Source organism: Pezoporus occidentalis, unplaced genomic scaffold, assembly GCF_034315485.1.
Source record: "Pezoporus occidentalis ecotype Australia unplaced genomic scaffold, CSIRO_AGI_Poc_V1 ctg115, whole genome shotgun sequence".
NCBI lineage: Eukaryota > Metazoa > Chordata > Aves > Psittaciformes > Psittacidae > Pezoporus > Pezoporus occidentalis.
This window is the reverse complement of record NW_026912940.1, coordinates 2007908-2027580: the sequence shown is the minus strand read 5'-3', so window position 1 is coordinate 2027580 and position 19673 is coordinate 2007908. Positions and strand designations below refer to the sequence as shown.

At 42.4% G+C, this 19673-nt stretch overlaps 2 protein-coding genes across 3 annotated transcripts in view; one reads left to right on the top strand and one right to left on the bottom strand.

Annotated features, from left to right (window-relative positions):
- Positions 1-1726: 1726 nt before the first annotated feature.
- Positions 1727-10516, top strand: PSMC1 (proteasome 26S subunit, ATPase 1). The gene is made up of 11 exons (XM_062638553.1): positions 1727-1751; positions 2410-2463; positions 3291-3387; positions 3804-3928; positions 4437-4622; positions 4807-4935; positions 5859-5955; positions 6138-6327; positions 7646-7797; positions 9262-9416; positions 10194-10516. Exons 1-11 carry the CDS (start codon positions 1749-1751, stop codon positions 10326-10328), a joined length of 1323 nt encoding a protein of 440 aa, XP_062494537.1. The 5' UTR covers positions 1727-1748; the 3' UTR covers positions 10329-10516.
- A 2710-nt stretch (positions 10517-13226) lies between these two features.
- NRDE2 (NRDE-2, necessary for RNA interference, domain containing) overlaps positions 13227-19673 on the bottom strand; it is a 29631-nt gene continuing 23184 nt past the window's right edge. For both annotated transcript variants that reach the window (XM_062638433.1, XM_062638443.1), the window contains exons 12-14: positions 18012-18150; positions 15035-15106; positions 13227-14095 (exon numbers count right to left, since the gene is read on the bottom strand). In XM_062638433.1, coding sequence (XP_062494417.1) covers positions 13970-14095; positions 15035-15106; positions 18012-18150 — 337 coding nt within the window. In that variant the 3' untranslated portion in view covers positions 13227-13969. The remainder of the gene's footprint in view (positions 14096-15034; positions 15107-18011; positions 18151-19673) is intronic.

Sequence of the window (19673 nt, the reverse complement as noted above, 5' to 3'; positions counted from 1 at the left end):
AGCACCAAAAAAGAGAAAGTACCCAAAGATCCCCCAAGTTCATTAGCTGACCACCAGTGCTCCTGCAGAGGAGGCAGGCACTGGTGTTCTGTGGCAGGCAGAAACACAGCCACTGCTGTGGGTCCCACACAACAGGGCCTCTGCTGCGGGGACACAGGGTGAAACAGGCTGGACGCAAAGCAGGTGTTTGATTCTGGAGTGAGCACATGCTTGTGTTTAGTCTGTGCTCTGCCTTTGGGAGTGCCCAAGGCAGACACCAAAAGTCTGCACTGTGTTTCTGCAGGAATATTACAGATTGGTGGAGCTCACTGTAGGTACAAGTGTAATGTTTATCTGGAGAGAGGGATTTCCTTAAAACTACCAGTGTTCTTACAGTGCTAGCCATAAGAAAAGCAATTCTCACACACTAAAAATTATGTTTTCATATTGACTGGCCAATGCAAGAGCCAGAAGGAAGCATCAGGTCTAGGAAAAAAGCCTGTAACCTTAAATACAGGTCTTCCTCCTCTGCTTCTCCACAGCAGTAATAAATCCTAACAGAAAGGTCAGTGTCCCTTCTTTCTTGGCAGTTAAAACTCATGAAGTGTAGATGTTAATCCCTGGACATACAAACCTCCCTCGCTCTCTTTGATTTGTATTTCCATTCTTTCATTACAGAGAAGCTTTTCTGGTTACTACCCCTGCAAATAACCTAAAAACAAGGTTGTATGCTTCCATTTGTTTTAGAAACACAGATGGGGAAATATTACAGGAAAACAAACTTTTGGAAGAGCTACTGGCATTTTGTACACAAATGAATGCCTGTTTATATTGCTGGAACAGCCAAAACACATGGCAGATCGTTCTACAGGTGGAGACCAACCAGCACCAGCAGCACTCTGAAAACATCTGCTGCAATGAACTCAGCATAGCAGTCCAGACGCGGTCTCTGGAGAAGATCACTGTGGTAAAACACTGGCTCTGGGTTTGCTCTTTTCTGTACTTCAGGCTACCCACCTGGGCTCTAAAGCTGCAGTCCTCTACAGGGCCACACGTTAAAAGCAGAGCTTGCAGCAGGTAAAAGGCTAAGCTGTGACTGCTAAAGAGCCTCCCATGACACACGGCAGGAGCAGGGACCTCCCAAAGCCGCCGTACAAACCAGGCAAAGGCTTCAAGTGTCTCAACGTTTTCACTCGTGGCACAACACAGCCAGAGAGCGTTGGTCTTGCCAGGAAGAGCCATCTCTCGGTGGTTAAGTAGTAGTGCTTAAGGGAGGTAACCCAGACTACCAGGGTGAAGGCATACTTTGCCGGCGTACTCAGAGGTTTTAAGCATCATTTTCATAGATGTTAACATTGCCGCAGCTTGTTACTATGAGCTTCAGTGTGTATCATGAAGCTCATAATGAACTGCGCTGTAAGAACACCTGTGAAATACCTCATACGGAAGGAACTCTGCTTTTGTCTAGGTCTATCAGACTGTTTGAAACATCTCCTACTTAACCATGGTGAAAAGTGCTGGTAACCTGAAGCTGTATTCAAAAGCTACCGCGACTTTTCTTGTAGCTGAAATGTGACCACGCGGTGCCTGCCGACGGGACAGAAACCACCACTTCCCCAACAGACGTCTCGCTGCACTCAGGAGGACCGATTCAGAGGCGGTGTGACCAGCCCGCAGGCGGCAGTCACCCCAACGCGGGCGGCCTTCCCCGGCAGCCCAGGAGCCGCGCACGGTGCGGTACTTTAGTTCCTTTGTGGCGGCTGGGCAGGATGGTGAGGCAGCGGTGCGGTGCTCGGGGCGGGCCGGGAGCGCGGCCGTGTGGAGCAGGAGCAGGAGCAGGAGCAGGAGCTGGGCTGGCGGTGCCTGAGCAGGGGGGCAGGCCTCCTCAGGCATCGCCCCGCCATTGCTCGGGGGTTTTGCGGAGTCAGCGCCGGGCCCGTAGGCCGCTCCGGCGGCAGCGGCCCGGGGAGCGCGACCGGCTGCCCTGAGGTCGAGCAGGGCTGTGAGCCGGGCGGGTGCTGTTGGAGGCTCGCCTCACTGCTCTGATAGGAAAGTGGGTTTGTAGCGGTGGGTCTGCAGCGTCCCGACAGCAGGGCCGTCGATCGCGCCGCGGGGCCGGCCGGCTCTGCTCGCGGGAGATGTTGGGAGCTCTGTGGTACGTGGTGCTTCATGTTGCTAGTGAATTTACACTGGCAAGGAATGAGCTAAACCCACGATGCACTACGACAGTGCAGACAACACTGAACATGGCCTTCCTGTCTCATAAATCCACACTTCTCGTTAATTATTTTTGGCAATAAATTGAAATATATTGGTGATATGTTTGAATAAGAGGAATCTAATGATGTCATTTCTTTACATGGACCTGCCCATGGGTTTCACAATTCACAGTAGTGTGATAATGTTGTCTGTTGTTTTGGTTTTTCTTAGGGTCAAAGTCAGAGTGGTGGACACGGTCCTGGTGGGGGTAAGAAGGATGACAAGGTAACTAAAACCACAACAAAGGCTTTTACTTGTGGGATGAACTAAGTATGGCTTTACTACGGAGAGTGGCTGCAATAGGCTTTATTTTACAACCTACAACTGTTTTTTGGTTTTGTACTCAGAACCGCACAAAGTTCTGCTCTTGCTGGCTTTGATGAAATGCCTTCTCTTTTACGGGTGCACAATGGAGAGAACAGGTTGCTGTTAAAAAATAGAAAAAGAGGGTAACTGTAAAGGAAAAGTGAAGTTATTTGACATTAGTACTATATTTGTTAAACTATAAATCTGTGAGGGTTAGGAAAGATGACTTGCCTTCAAGCTGTCAAGTCAGTAGTTTTGGTTTGAAAATGACATCATACCTTCATCTGCATAAGGTCTGTACTTGGTGTTGTGGACCATTAGAGATCTTTCCAGTTTTGTTTGGAGATGGAAATACAATGCACATGAGAAGCTATGTCTGAGCTGACTGAATGTGCTTTACCTGTGGATTAAACTGCAGCAGAAACGTTCAGATTCAGCATTTGCTTCATCCTTTAGCTTTAGTTGTGATTTCCTTCAGGCCTCACCTTCTGTGTGCTGTATTCACTGAAAATTGGCAGAAATTTAAATTTTTTACTAAATGTCAAATAAGCAGGAGAAGACGTTTTTGAACTTTGCTAAAGAATAAGAATATTTCTTTTGGGCTTCTTGTGTATCATAAAGGAGACAGTTTTGTTATGTGTCCATTCACTTCAGCTGAGCACTCTCATTCTATGCACCTAACGTCTGTATTTTTCATTGTTAATAACCCAAATTATTTTTTCATGAATTTTATTTTTATGAATAAGGATAAGAAGAAGAAATATGAACCTCCAGTTCCAACCAGAGTGGGGAAAAAGAAGAAGAAAACAAAGGGACCAGATGCTGCCAGCAAACTCCCCCTGGGTAAGTGTCCTGCCAGCCCCAGCAGTGCTGTGAACAGTGGCCTTTGAGAGGTACAGAGCTGCCCTTTCCCCTTGAGCTGGCTGGGTGTTGTGTACAAGTGGTGTGACAGAAGGGCAAATGTTAATCTTATTTTGTTCTTTTACATTAGTTAGAAGTAAATTATTGTTATGCAAGATGTAGCCCAAGAATTCATGAGTGAGACAGAAATTGAAATGAGGAGAAATGCAGGGGAAACATTATCTTTAAAGATGGGGTTTTTTTTATGTAGGATTACAGTGAGACAAGTAAAATAGTGGCTGCTGCTCACATAGAAGTTACTGGTAAAAAATAAAGCAGAGTTTCTGGGAATGAATTAGTGAATAATTGGTAATATGTCAAACTTGATCTAAAATATTGTGATTCCACTTGAACTGCAGTGACTCCTCACACACAGTGCAGACTCAAATTGTTGAAATTGGAGAGAATTAAAGATTACCTCTTAATGGAGGAAGAATTTATCAGAAATCAAGAACAGATGAAACCTTTGGAAGAAAAACAAGAGGTGAGGCTTGGGTTAACTGTTACGTCTAATATTACAGTAAGTGCTCCAATGTGAAATACAAGCAGTGGGAATAAAGTGCCATGAATATGCAAGTCAGTACAAACATACTGTATTTGTTACAGTTATTTGTTAAATCTCAATTACTGTCCAAAAACCAGAAGACTTTTTTTCTAGTGGTGTAATGGCTTTAGTCCAAGTATTGGTTACTACAGATGAGGCCATGGTGGTTTTTAGCTTGTTAGTGTTCTGTCCAATTGCAGCTCCCAGGTGGCCATCAGCAGAGACAGAAAGAATATTCTAGCTGTGCACATCCATATAGTAGTGTTTTTAGAATAGGATGAAAACAGTAGTGGATTTCATTACTGGCCTCTGCTATTACACCTTCTAGTGCAGACGATCAACCACAGGAAAAAACGGTTCTGTTCAGTGTGAACTGTTGAGCCAGTGTTGTACAAGAATGTTTTTGCCTGTGTTCTTGAGTTGTTTCTTGGGCTCTTCTTGGCAACAGGAAGAAAGATCAAAAGTGGATGATCTGAGAGGAACACCGATGTCCGTGGGTACCTTGGAGGAGATCATTGATGACAACCATGCTATCGTGTCCACATCAGTAGGGTCAGAACACTACGTCAGTATTCTGTCTTTCGTGGACAAGGATCTGCTGGAGCCAGGCTGCTCTGTCTTGCTAAACCATAAGGTGAGCTGGTTTTATAAAAAGAAACACAAGTTCTTGTGCAGTTTTTAACTGGCCCTTTTTTCTGAGAATCACAGAAGAGCTGATGCTGTTTATTTCATGCATCTAAGTAGATGGGCATTGGGATTAGGCTTGAGCCTGTATTAACAGCACTTGCTTGATTTGACAACTCTTATGCTTGAATTAGGTTCATGCTGTGATTGGAGTCCTGATGGATGACACAGACCCTTTAGTTACTGTGATGAAAGTGGAGAAGGCTCCTCAAGAAACATATGCTGACATTGGTGGCCTTGACAACCAGATTCAAGAAATCAAGGTACTTGGTTTTACTGATTTGTGCTATTCAGCAAGCTACTGATGGAGCTGCTGTGCTGGGGGCTTGTAAGTGTCACCACAGGAAACTGCTGCTCACACAGCGTTCTGAATCTTGCTCTAGAGCTTTTCTTCATTTGGTTTTGCTAGGAAGGCCCATAGGCCTAAATCTCTAAGGTGGGAGCGTACCCATCCACAACAGTACATACAGAAACCTTTCATTGGGGAATCTGTAGAGCCCTGAGCTCATAAGATCTCTGCAATAACTTTTGCAAATCTATTGTTTTGCAGCATACAAAGTTACTGATTGTTGCATGATGACAGTTAAAGAAGTGCAGAGGTGGTTTTGAGTGTGTGGTGCCATGCAGTCTGAGGATTTAGTGGGTAGGGGCTTGGGGCTTGTTCTGTGTTTGCATTTGTTTGTTGGTGGGTTGGGGGGGGGGGTGTGTGTTCAGTTGGGTTCTGGTGGTTGGTTTTGGGGTTGTTTGTTTTTTTTCTTGGGGGGGGGGTCCCTACCAGCAGATCTCTGTCTGATCCCTCATAAAACTCAACCCTTTTGCTTTGATTTACATGTTTTCAAAATCACTGATGAGATCTGCAGTGTCTGATAACTCATGGTGAAAAACATCTTTTCATAAGGAGTCTTCCATGAGCGTTTGGGAGTCAAGGACTCCAGGGCTCTAGATTCAGTGTTGGAGGAGGGGGAACACTCACTGCTTCTCTTCCCCATGTTAGGTGGGAACAATAGGAAGACTGTTCAGATAGAGTAGTTGTCTGCCTTAGAACTGAGGCAGTAGAGAGACAGGCTTTTCAAGGTCTGTCTTGAAATCAGTTAAGTTCTTTTTGCCTTCATTACTTCTTTTAATGCTGTTGAGACCCCCAAGGAACTGTGCAGAGCATTCACTCACTGTTTTTCTTGTGCTGCAGGAGTCTGTGGAGCTTCCTCTCACGCACCCTGAATACTATGAGGAGATGGGTATAAAGCCACCTAAGGGAGTCATTCTGTATGGCCCACCTGGCACAGGTATCTTTTTACAGTATAGTAACAGCTCTGCTGTGCTAACACAAGTGAAATAAATATACTTGGTTAGTACTAAAGCAATGCCAAGTCTGTCACAGATTTCGTGTGACTGTTTTGTTAAAGCACCTCCCTTCGCCCCTCCCCCCCAAGACTAACTGCAGTATTTTTTTCCCATCCAAACCTAGGTAAAACTCTACTAGCCAAAGCAGTGGCCAACCAGACTTCAGCAACCTTCCTGCGAGTGGTTGGTTCAGAACTTATACAGAAATACTTGGGTGATGGTCCGAAGCTCGTGCGCGAGCTGTTCCGTGTGGCTGAAGAACATGCCCCGTCCATTGTCTTCATTGATGAAATTGATGCCATTGGCACAAAGAGGTACAGTATTCCAGCTCTGGCTTCACGCACAAGTGTTACCAGGGACAGTAAACGGTTTACTAGAAACATTTCTTTTGCAACCATACTGGTAACTCTGCTACCATCTCATAATACTCTTTTTGATGTAAGCATTTTTAACAAGTGAGACTTCAAATAACTTCTCCAAAACTAAAATAGATCACAACCCTTTCATTTTGAATAGGTATGACCAGAAACTTAGCCCATGTTCTCTAGCTACCTGTTAGCATCTCTATGACACAGTATCTTAGGCAGAAGGAGACCCTGTGTACAAGTTCGTAGGGCATCCCCTAAGGGCAAATCCAAATCCAGTTATCAGCTTCACTGGTTCAACTGTAAAGCAACATCCTTCATGCAGAGTGTATCCATTTCTCATTTGCATTGCAGATAGGTGGCTAAATACTTACATTCTTAAAGTATTGCATATTAAGCTACAGAGCGTGATACCATGGAGAAGCATTGCTTGTGCCACACTATCGTTCAGCCTGTATCTGAGTAGTATTACTTTGAAAATTTCATAGGTTGCATGGAACTGTCCAATACAAGTAGTCTTTAAAGTAGTCAGATGTTTTTAAATAAGTAAACATGTGCTCATACATACTGCTAAACAGCTACTATCCTGAAGCTCCAGCCTGAGGCAGCTTCTGCTCCATGTAGCATGTAGAAAGGATTGGACTGATAGTGAAGTGCGTAACACATGCAATTATTCATAACCTTTACGTTGCTTTGCACAGTTGCTGAATATGGCTGCACTGGTTTGGGTGCAGATTGTCTAGTCTGGTACTAGCAAAACGAAATAGCTGAGCTACAAAGTGGAGAGCTGTGGCCACTGGTACCTGTGCTTCAGGAAGATGAGGGTTAAACCAGGATCCACACTAGCAGGGCTGAAGGGTGCTCAGTCACAACTGTGTATGTAAGGAAAAACTCTGAAATGGAAAAAGGTGTGACAAGGTGTTTTTTCTATGAAGTGGATGCATGTGCTTTAAATAATGAGGGGTTTTCCTTTATATGTTAATTTTGTTTGGAAAAATTACAAGATTTCCTTTGCAGGATTGCTATTACTTTCCCCAGCTACAAGAATAGTTCAGTGTGTCTTTGTACCTTGATGTTACAGTATGATTCTGAAAAGATGCTTTTTAATTTCTATGGTTTAACATTAAATTAAATGATAATCTATTATGGGTGTTAAAAACCCCCAACAAAGCACCACACACTGTTACACTGGTGTGCTTGTAGCAGTTTTGTGAAATATGTTCTTAAGTTTGCCGAGTGTTTTTTTTTTGACTCTGTTCTCTTATAGATATGATTCAAATTCGGGTGGTGAGAGAGAGATCCAGCGTACAATGCTGGAGCTGCTGAACCAGCTGGATGGGTTTGACTCTCGGGGGGATGTTAAAGTTATCATGGCTACGAACAGAATAGAAACACTGGACCCAGCTTTGATTAGGCCAGGTAAGAGACTTCCTGCTGTGGGAAGTCATTGTTGGGGCAAGGTGTGGTGCAACAGCAGCATTTCATTCCTGCCTTCAGCAGCTGGGGGAGGTGGGGCAGCACCACTCATGCCTCACAGGTCAGAACTTGGTCCAGGATTTTGACACCAGGAAGCCAGTCTGCTTCTCTACTGACCGGGACTGCTGCTGTCATTCAGGGGACAAGTAATGCCTTATTTTGGCACATGTATTACATGTTGAGCCAAGAGCTTGAAGAGGCACAAGAAGTATTTATAAATAGCCACTAAAAATGTACAGGAATGTAACACATCTGGGGTCTGTTTGATTGGATGGTAGAAAGCAACACAAGAGATAAAAGAAATAAGCTAAGCCTCCCCTTGGGGTCCTCAAGTAAAATCCACAGTATTGAAGAGATTGTGAAGATTCTCCTAAAGTAATAGAGGTAAGATAGAAAGAAAAGGTAATTTAAGCTGAAATTGGCAAAAATTGCTCTGAGCACTCACTGGACTGCAGGGTTTATACAAACCTCCACAGTGTGGAGGTGCTGAGGTGTGTTTGTGGTTTTTAAAAGAAGTCTGGTTTTGTCACCACACTCCTCCAAATCACAGCAGGAGAGCCCAGAGGAGATACTGTTACATCAGTATTGAAAGACAAGCTGAGATGATCTAAAACTTGTTGGAAGGAAGCATCCTACACCTGTCAGCTATTTACATTACAACCATCCTGTGAGCAATCGGGGCATGTCTAGCAACTGACAGACCTGCTGTTGTGTAAGATCTTCTGGGGTATTGTAAGTGGTGCCATCAACCCCTTAGAGAAGATGCTGTAAAACTGAAGAAAAGCAGGAATGATCCAGAGATGGAAAATGTCTTTAAAAAGATTGCTCATTAAACTGGAACAATGGGTACCAGAACATCCAAAGCCCCTGCTGACACACAGGAAACATCTGGCAGGGGCTCACAGCACAACTCTTCAGGCAAAACCTGCTGCCATCAGTTAAGGGTTTGGGTTTTTTCTTTGGTTTTTTTTGGTTTTAGGATGTTGGTTACACAGGGAGAGGAAGCTGCCATGGTGGTTTGTGTATGTGAATGTGGCAGAAATACAAATTTGAGATCTAAGTGTCATCTCAGTGTAGAATGAAATTGATTACAAAACTCTTTTAAGTATTTGATTAATCCTTATACTATGGTGCTTTGGGGGGGGGGGGGGAGGTTCATGTTTCCCAGGTGAGGAGTCTGTTACTTACTTGCAGTGACACAGGCTTTTCCAGCAGTGTGGCATCTGTCAGCTTCCATGGCTTCCTTTCATGACCAGTGGTCTGATCTTGCTTTCTGCGCCAAGATGTGATTGATAGATTGTGGTGGGAAAGAACAGTTGCTGTCAGCCTCACCTTGAGATGTTCTTCCTATGCTCTTCCCAGTGGCCTTGTGCAAAAACCCTAAGCCTGAGCTTTCCTTTTGCACAGGACGTATCGACAGGAAAATAGAGTTCCCCCTACCTGATGAGAAGACCAAGAAACGAATCTTTCAGATTCACACAAGCAGGATGACATTGGCAGATGATGTGACTCTGGATGAGCTGATTATGGCAAAAGACGATCTCAGTGGCGCAGATATTAAGGTCAGTATACATGACCATTGTTTATACTTCAAAACACAAAAATTGGACCTCATTTTTACTGCATTCAAAACCTAACAGTTGAAATTGTTCTCTAATGACCTGTGGCTCCATCGCTGGGGGACAGTTGGCTGGCTTTAAAATACCTTTTATGAGTGCCATGCACTTGGCTTTACACAGGGGGAATTTATCAGACCTGTAATGACGTAGCTTCTGTTGAGAATAGCGCGTATCTGTTACCTGTTAAAAGTGGAAATTAGAAGGGGAATGTGGAATCTTGCACAAAGATGCAAGATTTTTAGTTATTACTTAAAATTGCTTCTTATCCTATGCATCTTATGGATTCAGTTGCAAGCAGCTAAAAATGCAGCTGTAGCTTAAGCAGGTTCAGATGTAAGCAGTCTGCTTTTCTGAAGTAGCTGGGGCCCTTACCAGAGGTACTACATACGACATTACTCTCAGCTCAGTGCAGAAGGGTAATACAGTCCACATTAACCAAGCTGGAGGTGCATGTCCTCACAAGAGAAAAGTAGAGTGGTTATGAAAGTGCTTTTCTGTTACAGCAGCATTACTCTTGCCTGTAGGAGGATGTGCTCTTCTGGCTTTATCCAGTGTTCTGTGTGCTTCAGTGCTCCTGAACAGTATCATACATCAGAATGCAAGTTTTGTTAATGCTCTTCCCTTCTGCTGGAGTCACTCAGAGCAGCGTGGAGGTGCTGCTGCCCTCTGAGGTGGGGCTTGAAGGGGCTGTGCAGAAAGGTGACTTGCTCTCTGTTGCAGGCCATTTGTACAGAAGCTGGACTGATGGCTCTGAGGGAACGGCGAATGAAAGTAACAAATGAAGACTTCAAGAAGTCTAAAGAGAACGTTCTCTATAAGAAGCAGGAGGGAACCCCCGAGGGACTGTATCTTTAAGTCACCTGCTTCTTTGGGGCCTCCCAGGAACTCTTTCTGCATTGATGACAGTTGATATCTATGATGTAAAACCAGTCTGGCTAATTGTCATTCTTGAAGAGGTTAATTGCTGCTGGGGGTTTTCAGTCAGTGTAACACTTTGCTACCAGAGCAGTCCAACTCAAATAAATGTTTTATTGGGAAACAAAGACCTGCTCTTTACAGGGCACCGGCTGTTGCTTTTGTAAGACTTGAAGTGCTCGTGTCATATGAGTGCTTGCCTTGGTGCTCCACACCACAGTACAGGCAGGAGCCCCACCTCTCAATCACTGCGAGGCACCAGTCTTTTGCAAGTGCTAATTGCTGCCGCTGTTCGTTTTAATTACCATTCTATATCTCTTCTTAGGGGCCAAGGAACTAGGCCTACAGTCCCTTCTCTGTCCTATGTCATATACATATAAATTAATGAAAAACATTCAAATATGCTTTAAAAAGACCAGCTTTTTTTACCACTTGTGCTTACAGGAAAGTAAAGTGGGCACTTGTTTGTATTCTTAAAGATCTAAACACTTTTGGGTAAGGCAGTATTACAGAGTTCATACATTTATTTGTTTTTCCCAACAGGATTACCGTTACAAGCATGCTTTCTTCACTGAGTTAGATGTCTCCAATAGAAACCAAGACGGTAGGAGGTTCTACAGCCTAGTGCTGTCCACAGCAAGATGTAGGTACTACTAAGGCCAAGGTGCTCTGCAGGGAGAAGTTCAAAAGTCATATACATGGCGTTCTGCAGCCTAACCTTAAAATGAATTCTGGCCCTCTGAACAAACTTATGGCTGCAGCTCCATCCCCGTAGGAGCTGGATTTCTATTTTGCTAGGTGGTGGCAATGCACGTACTGCTTATAAAGTACTTTGTGTAATGCACTTTTGTTAAGTTCCAAGTAATTAATTTCCAGCTGTTGACTCTTAAGGTTTATGTAAAGTCCCATACACAGAAGACAGCCAACCAGTGTGCACTCTTTGTTCTGGAAACTTTCTGTGGAACAAATGCTGGCCAGTAAGACATCAGGAGTTGCACACACATGAATCCGTTTGGTAACTGCCAGTGTTACAGCAACAATGGCAGCGCCAAGGCCAAGAGATTTTGGGTTTCATGTAAAAATTATGTGGTTCGTTGTTAAAAACAAACCCTACAGATGAACAGAGTCTTGAATCCGGATGACAGGAACCCTGAAATAGAGTTGGTTTTCAGCTGGAGATGCACAGAAAAACAACAAGCAGAGTTTTATTACCCATTCTTACAAACCTTAGGAGATTTGTCTCCTTGGAAAGGTCACAGCCAGCCATGTTTTAGTACTTTCTAATCATGGCTGTTGATCTCATCATCGCTGGAGGGGCTGGAGAGCTCAGATGTGTGGCAAGCAAGGGTTTTTATTTGGGACATGGCTGGTAATGCTGGCTGGAAGCAACAACTACAAAGCAGTTGGTTCAACTGAAGGAGCTGCAATGTATTAAGCTAAACCAAGAACTGGGTCCTGGTATGCTGTCTGCCACACCAGTAACAGAATTTAACTTCTGCCATTTTCTCCAGCATTTTTGAACTTGAGTCACAAAGATCAAGACAAAGGTAATAAAGATCAGGAGCGAGTGAACAGTGAGCTCACTTATTCCCATAAGGGCACAAAAAAGCCACTGGAGTTTCAATTACAAGGCAAGACTGGCTCCAGGAAGGGAGCAGCCTCCAAGCGCCCCAAGAGAAGGGGCAGCACCAGTGCTGCACAGTCTGAAGCTGTGCAAAAAGAAGGGCTGAGGAGGGGATGTACAGAAAAGTGCCTGAAACCAGAGTCATTCCTGCCTCCGTTACTGCAATTTCCACAGTGCAGTTGGGCTGTGCAGTGCTAGATGACCTCACCTGTCCCCCTAAAGGTTGGACCAGATGATCTTCCAAGGTCTCTTGCAATCTGAGCTGCTCTGATTCCATGCCTTTGAAGAGAAACACAAGCAGGAGCACAACTGAGCTTCCCCCATCTCTGTGTCCCTTTACAGGAAATGGCATTCCACTTTGATGGGAGAGAAAACCACACACACAATTTGTGATGTTCAGTGCGCAGAGTGACTCCCACCTCCAGTTCAGGGGCTCTCAAATTCCTGAAAGATTTTAAAAATACGTAGTTTTTTGTTTTTTTTTTTCACACAGGCTAATCAGTTACTTCTGTAGCAAAACCAGCATCACTTGCAGCCACAGCAGTGTTACATGGGTCTCAGGAAGTGCTGTAATGCCATTTAGAATTGCACATCTTGCCTGTAATGTTTAAAATCATTTTAGAAATTAAATAAATGAAGTGCAGCCTCAACTAAGATGTACTATATCTTATATTGTGGTGCTACAGGGAAACCTGACCCACAGGTTGGTGTGGCTTTGTCAAGCCACAGTTTTCCATGTAGTCAAATTTCACCAGCTGGATGATCCCAATGGCCTTAGTGCTGTTAGCGACAGATTTCCCCTGAAAAGCCTCTGAAACACTTCTGGCTATTCAGTGGCTGCAGGTGCCCTCTTTTCAGATGAGATCCAGTTTCTGAGTATTTGGGTCTCAAGAGCATGGATGTTAAACAGCCTGGTACGTATTTCAGCACAGTCAGTTTTACAAAACAAATCTGTAAGTATCACAGTTTAACCATATCTTTAAATTTACTATATTTCATATTACTTCTCTAGGAGCTTGCCTCAAGACTCTTGGAATAGAAACTATTAATTTAATATTCATGTTTTGACTGCTTTGCCACCTTTGGTGAGGATTAAATACAGACTAGACATCTACTTCCCTTATGATGATTGCCTGTATTTAGGTCAAAAGCGAGTAATCAGTTACAAAAACTTGTTTAAAAGTGAGCTGCTTAGAGATGCATTATGGATACAATTTCAGTTTTAATACAATCACAGTTTATTAAATTAAGAAATAAAAATAATTCAAGTTCCTTTTGATTTTTCAAATAGGTATATTTTTCATAAATATTCATATTAAAAGGGTCATCTGTCAAAACATACGAGCCCAAACTAGGTGCCTGCTCAAGCAGAGATTCAGCCTGTACTAACAGTTTATATACAGATGTAAATGGCTGTTTGACTCTAGTTATGTATACACGCACACGCATACCAAGCTGAACAAAACTACTGAAGCCTGCCAACTGGAGGACAGTGAAGCATCTATTTGGCAGATGTTTATTTCCTGCGCTGCTCACCAAACCATAGTTGGCATGTACTGACTCTGTTGAACTCTAGGGAATGTAATTTCAAACAACAGAATAAGAAGTGTGGGCAACATTCAGCAGGAGGCTATTTATATGAGGGTATCCTTCTGTAGGAGCCAGCAATACTTCAGAGAAATGGATATATTTTTGTGGGCAAAATGCAGTATTTGACTCCAGAGTACTTGCAGCTAACAGAACTCCATTTGCTTGGCAATGTATATCAAAGCTTAAAAAAAATACAGAGAAAACCAACCAAAAAAATCCCCAGAAAAATCTTAAGAAAAAACAACAAAAAAACAAACAAACAACATAGAATCCAGTCCCAACAGAGTTCCTGTTTGGAAAGAGAGAGGTCCAACTGTTCATTTTGGAACTAGCTTCTGTACTTCCCCTGCTCATCTCCAGTCCTTTTTTAAACCTCTAATAGCAGATCCAGCTCTTCCATAGGCAGCCGCACTCTCAGTTCTTTTTCAGTCATTAGGTCAAGTGTCTCCTGCAGGTCATCAGGGAAGTACTCCACTGCATCCATATAGAGCACCTAGAAAGACAATGAGAACATTTTCTATGCCATCTTTCTATCACAGTAAGAAACATAGTATATAGAAGCATAGCAATACACAAACAACTCCATAGAAACAATGTCAGAAATCTCATATCTCAAGCTCAAAGGGAGCCATAAGGATCCACGCTCCTTGCAGGACTACCTAACATGAAGCCATATGACTTAAGAACATCATCCAGATGCTCCTTGAACTCTGACAGGCTCGGTGCCATGACCATCTCTCTGGGAAGCTGTTCCAGTGATTGACTACCTTCTCAGTGAGAACCTTTCCCTAATTCCCTATCTGAACTTCCCCTGTCACAGCTTCATGCCATTTCCTCATGTCTTATCACTGGTCACCAGAGAGAGATTGGCATCACCCCGTCTGCTGCATATGCTACTTTAAAATAACACAAACAGAATTAACTACATCTGCAGTGACACCAATGTCTAATCAAGTCTTTTCCAAGTTTTACTAAATAATTTCACTCCAAAAGATACAACGTAGGTCAAGAGGCGCTGGAGCATTTACAGCACACACAGACATTACTGAGGAGCTGCATGTGCTCCTGAATAGTTTCTGATACTAACCTCTAGATTCAAGTTTATTTGCCTATATATTTGTCACTACTATGCTCACAGTGTAACAGCGTCTGAAAGACATGATCACTTCATCCAGAGGGGAATTATCTCCCTGCCTCATGCAATACAACACCCTTCTGTTCTGAAATGCAAACAGCACTGACCACTGTTTCCATTTTGGATGCGTCTCTTCTTTGCAGAAAATCTTACAGTACCTCTGCAGAAACCTCTCCTTTTATTTGAACGTAACTCATTACAACAACTACCGGTGTCTTTTCTTCCTTTTTTTTTTTTTTCAAATACAGAACGTCAAAAATTAAAGTATGATGCCAGGTTTATATTTTTTGTGCTTACCTTTGCCCAAGGACAGTTTTGAAGGGCTTTATAAAATAATCCTTTACTCTCTTCTTTTTTTCCTACTGAAACCTGTGTGAGAAAAGAAAAAACAGATGTTCATGTTTCAATGCAGTAATAGCTAGAATAATGAAACAATTATCTCTGAGACAAAGAAACTACTGCTGGAAAGCTCAGCGCTCTGCAGAGGAATCCTTATTACTATATATTGTGGTTGTTATGCAACTTGACAGGTTACACTCGTGATACTGCTTTCACTCTCCAAAGTCATCGAAGAGATGATTTTAAGGAGTTGCAGGGCTTTACTTGTACGACAAGTAACACAACAAGGATAAGCAGAAAGAGCCTCTGCCAAGTATTTCAGTTAAAGTCAGTACCTTTGCCTATTATTTGACAACAATACTGCAGGAGTGCAAATCATTTAGCAAAATTTACACCTATTATACTACACAGGAGTATCTTTAGTACACTGAAGGCAATAATACATTACTTTTGTGCACTGGAGAGATCATGCCACACACATTCCCTTACTCAGCAGAAGCTTGTTAAGACCCTTACATATGGATATGTCAAATTAGCATCTATCTGGAAGGACTTAAAACTTCCTCCTCCAAGTACTCATTCCACGATGTGATACAAGTATAGAGCATACAGCTACCATGAAGAGAAGAGTAGCAGAAGTCAGTGCTGAACAACCTCCCCAGCTTCAGTCATACCAGTTACAGGAAGAAATAATTCCGATTTCTTGTGAAGAAACCTTTTTAATTGGCTACTTTAAAAACCACTGGCTGTAGAAGACACTTGTGCTGTTCTGGTGTGCCATGATCTTCCTTTACTGAACTGCAATGCACTTTACTCGCTGCAAACCCTGCTGCCAGAGCTGTGCGCTCAGATGCACACACATCTTTTGCAGCTCCGCAAAGAGCTGTCAGTAGCATTCTGCCTCTACATTTTCACAGAATCACTGAATTTGGAAGGAACCTCTGGAGGCCATCTGCTTCAACCCCTCTGCTCGCTCAAAGCAGGGTCAGCAAAAGCAGGCTGCTCAAAACCATGTCTATTTGGGTTTTGAGTATCTCCATGATGAAGACTCCATAACCTTTGCACAACCAGTTTCAGTGTTTCATCACCCACACAGTAAAAAGCGTTTTCTTATGCTTAAATGGAAATTTCTGTATTTAAATTAGTGGCTATTGCCTCCTGTCCTGTCACTCAGCAGCACTGAGAAGTCTGGCTCTGTCTTCACACCTTCACATGGGGTATTTATACACAGGGACAGCATCTTCCAGGAGCCTTCATTTCCCCAGGCTGAACGATCACAAGTCTCCCAGCCTCTCTCTGTACAATACATGTTCCAGCCCCTTACTCATCTTCATGGCTCTTGGCTATTCAAAGGGACCTGGATAAGCCAACAGCAGAAGATGGTCCTCTTGGAATCCAGATCATTAATGAAGACGTTAAAAGGCTCTGCTCCCTGGGGTACAGCACCAGTAGCCGCTCCTTTGAGCAGCCAGATGTCAGCCCACCTCACTGTCCACTTCCCTAATCCATGCTTCATCAGCTTGTCTGTGAGGATGTTACTGGAGACGATGGAAAAGGCTTGCTAAAGTTGAGATAAACAATATCCACTGCTATCCCCTCATCCACTGAGCTAGTCATCTCACCGTAGGGCAGCTACCAGATTGGTCAAGCATGATTTCATAAACAATAAATAGGAATTTGAGAGAAAAATTTTGTTTCAAAATATATATAAAAGTTCTGTGTTTTTAAACAGCGAGAAGCTTTTTCCCAAAATACCAAAGACTAACTACCCAAAGAAAAAACAGATCTACAGATCTTAAGGTAATATTGGGCAATAACAACGTCTTCCAAATCTGAAAATGTTAATGTTTCTAGTTGATTTTTCTTCTCTGAATAATGTTATTCAAAGCTATTACTGTAAAAGCATTATTTTCCTCCATCTTATTAGCATCTAATAAATACTTGTTCTTGTAAAGAAGATACCTTCCATGAATGCCTCATTAGTGATAGAATGCATACTGGGTGATTTCACTTCAGCATTTGTGCATACTGAAGTCTAATTAGTAGTTTGTAAAGAATAACAGTAATTCAATTGTACATCCCCATACACAAGTTGTATAAAATATTTACAAGCACATATTTTTATAGTAATTCATATAGTAATTTATAGTACTTTTTACTTTATAAGAGCAAGTAATAATAGGACAACAGGTAATAGCTTTAAGATGAAAAAGGGGAGATTTAGATTAGATATTAGGATTAAACCCTTTACAGTGAGGGTGGTGAGGCACTGGCACAGGATGCTCAGAGAAGCTGTGGCTGCCCCATCCCTGGAAGTATTCAAGGCCAAGTTGGACAGGGCTTTGAGCAACCTGGTCTAATGGAAGGTGTCCTTGCCTATGGCAGAGGGCTGGAACTAGATGATTTTTAAAGTCCCTTCCAACCCAAACCATTCTATGCTTCTATGATTTGTTTAGAAATGGTCACTGTAATAGTGCTACACAAGACATGTTATCAAACACAAACCAAGTTTCTCCTTCCCCTACCTTCTGCATATTTCACAGCGTGCTGACTGCTGTTCCCTGCCCACTTACTTTTATATTCTTACTAAGAGTGGGTGCAATCCATCTATTGACATCTTATGATGTATTTTTTGTCTATGTAAGATGGCAGACACAATAACTTGCCTGCATCTATGTTAACGCTTCAGTGCCAGAAGCTATTATTCTTTTTAATCCATAGCATTACATTTCATTAATATTCCCAGCAATAAAAGCATGAAAATTCAAACATTATCACCTTGCAAATCATGAGGTATGGCAGCATTTAGTATTCCTTTTCAATCTACAGTACTGTAAATGTGTTCATAAGAAATTTCAAATATGATTAAAAAAAAAAAACAAAAGCAGTAAAACACCAAACAAACCAAACCCAAACCCGCTACTACTTTTCTTACCAGAAAGTTCAAATACATTCTCCACAGCAGTGGACAATGGGTACCATTTTCACTCTGCACCGCGTGTTCAAACAGAGCTACAATCCGATTTGTTAGTCCAGTTTCAGGAATAGTAGAATGTACTTCACCAACATCTGCCCTGAAACACAGAGGAAAAAAGAAACCAGAATCCCTTAAATCCAAGATAAAGGACCACACCCAGGTAAAAGATCATAAAGATTAATGTACTCTCTGTTCACACAGCACTGTGTACTGCCATTTTTTTGCATTTCATGCTACAAATTGTGAATGCCATAAAGCAGACTTTTAGCACTTGCTAATCTAGTCAACACAGCTCTAAATAGGAAAATCAGTATAATACAAAAGCAGATATGTATCTTTCATTGAAGCACTGATTTCTATCTACAGACAGGCTTATTTTTGATGCTTAAGCTTGAAGAGACAGCCTGGAGCACTCATGGCAACATCACTTTTGCCTGTGTGCACTCTCTCAGCCTGCCAGCTTGTTCCTCTACCCACCCTTAACACTTGCTCCTAACTTGCCTCTTTTTTCAAGGGACTCTGAGGTTGTATTTCTTCTCAAACTTTCCATGAGGGAAAACGATGAAATTTACTCTGCAGGGAGTCAGACATTTAAAGCACTGTACCTCACACTGGCTTACACAGACTACTGCTTTACTCTTTGTGTTCATGTCTTTGAATGAATACCAAGCACTTAAACAAGCAGAAATACAAAACAGAATAGGAAATAAGTCCCACATAGTACAGACGTTTTCTTGGTTTGTCACAACATCATAAACCAGTAGTTTTATGCATGACTGACAGGACATTTCTCTCTCTGTTGCAGTAGTTCAGCTCTCCTCTTGCAACATCCAACTTATCCCTACAAAAATATAACCTATAGGAAAGGATACACTAGCAGAGAACAATCTGGAAAGAAACTAAATGTCACAGAGAAAATAACTGTTCTGGAATTTTAACATCAGTTTCCAGTACCAATAATGAAAAGCTATCACAGTGTCAGTCTGTAATTAACAATAAATTAAATTACAATTCTTCTTTACATTTTGTGTCTGTAGAATTCTTATTACAATTTAGGATGACATACACTGACAGCTCAGGAATGTCACTATCATGCATGCATGCCTCTTGCCAGACTGTGGCAATCAAAGCAGTGGGCGCACTGTCATTTGAAAGTATACTGATAATTCTGTAATTCCATCAAGTGTGAATATTGTAAGCTTACAGCTATGCAAAGCTTCCAGATAACACTTTCCTAGAAATCACTGTTGCTATGTGCAGACACAAAGAACCAAACTGCCAACGCTATTAGAGATACAAATGTAGCAGCATATAGGTAACTCCAAGCAATGGCTAGACAACTGTTACAGACTGAGCTTTAAGAATGAATGCATACCTCTGCTCCCCACATCTCCTGCACTGTGAGCAAAAAATCTGGGCCCAGACCAGACTGCGAATTAAGGAAATTTCTCACCTCTTTTACCTAGCAACAACCCCATATGAAAACTACTCACTATGGAAACAGATCTGCCACAACTGTATCCTGTGATCCAGGAGTAAAGCAGGGCAGCGAGCTCAGTCAGAAACTGCAGCGTAGCCCTGTATTACACTCCTTGTTGCTGTAATATTAAAATGCAGCAA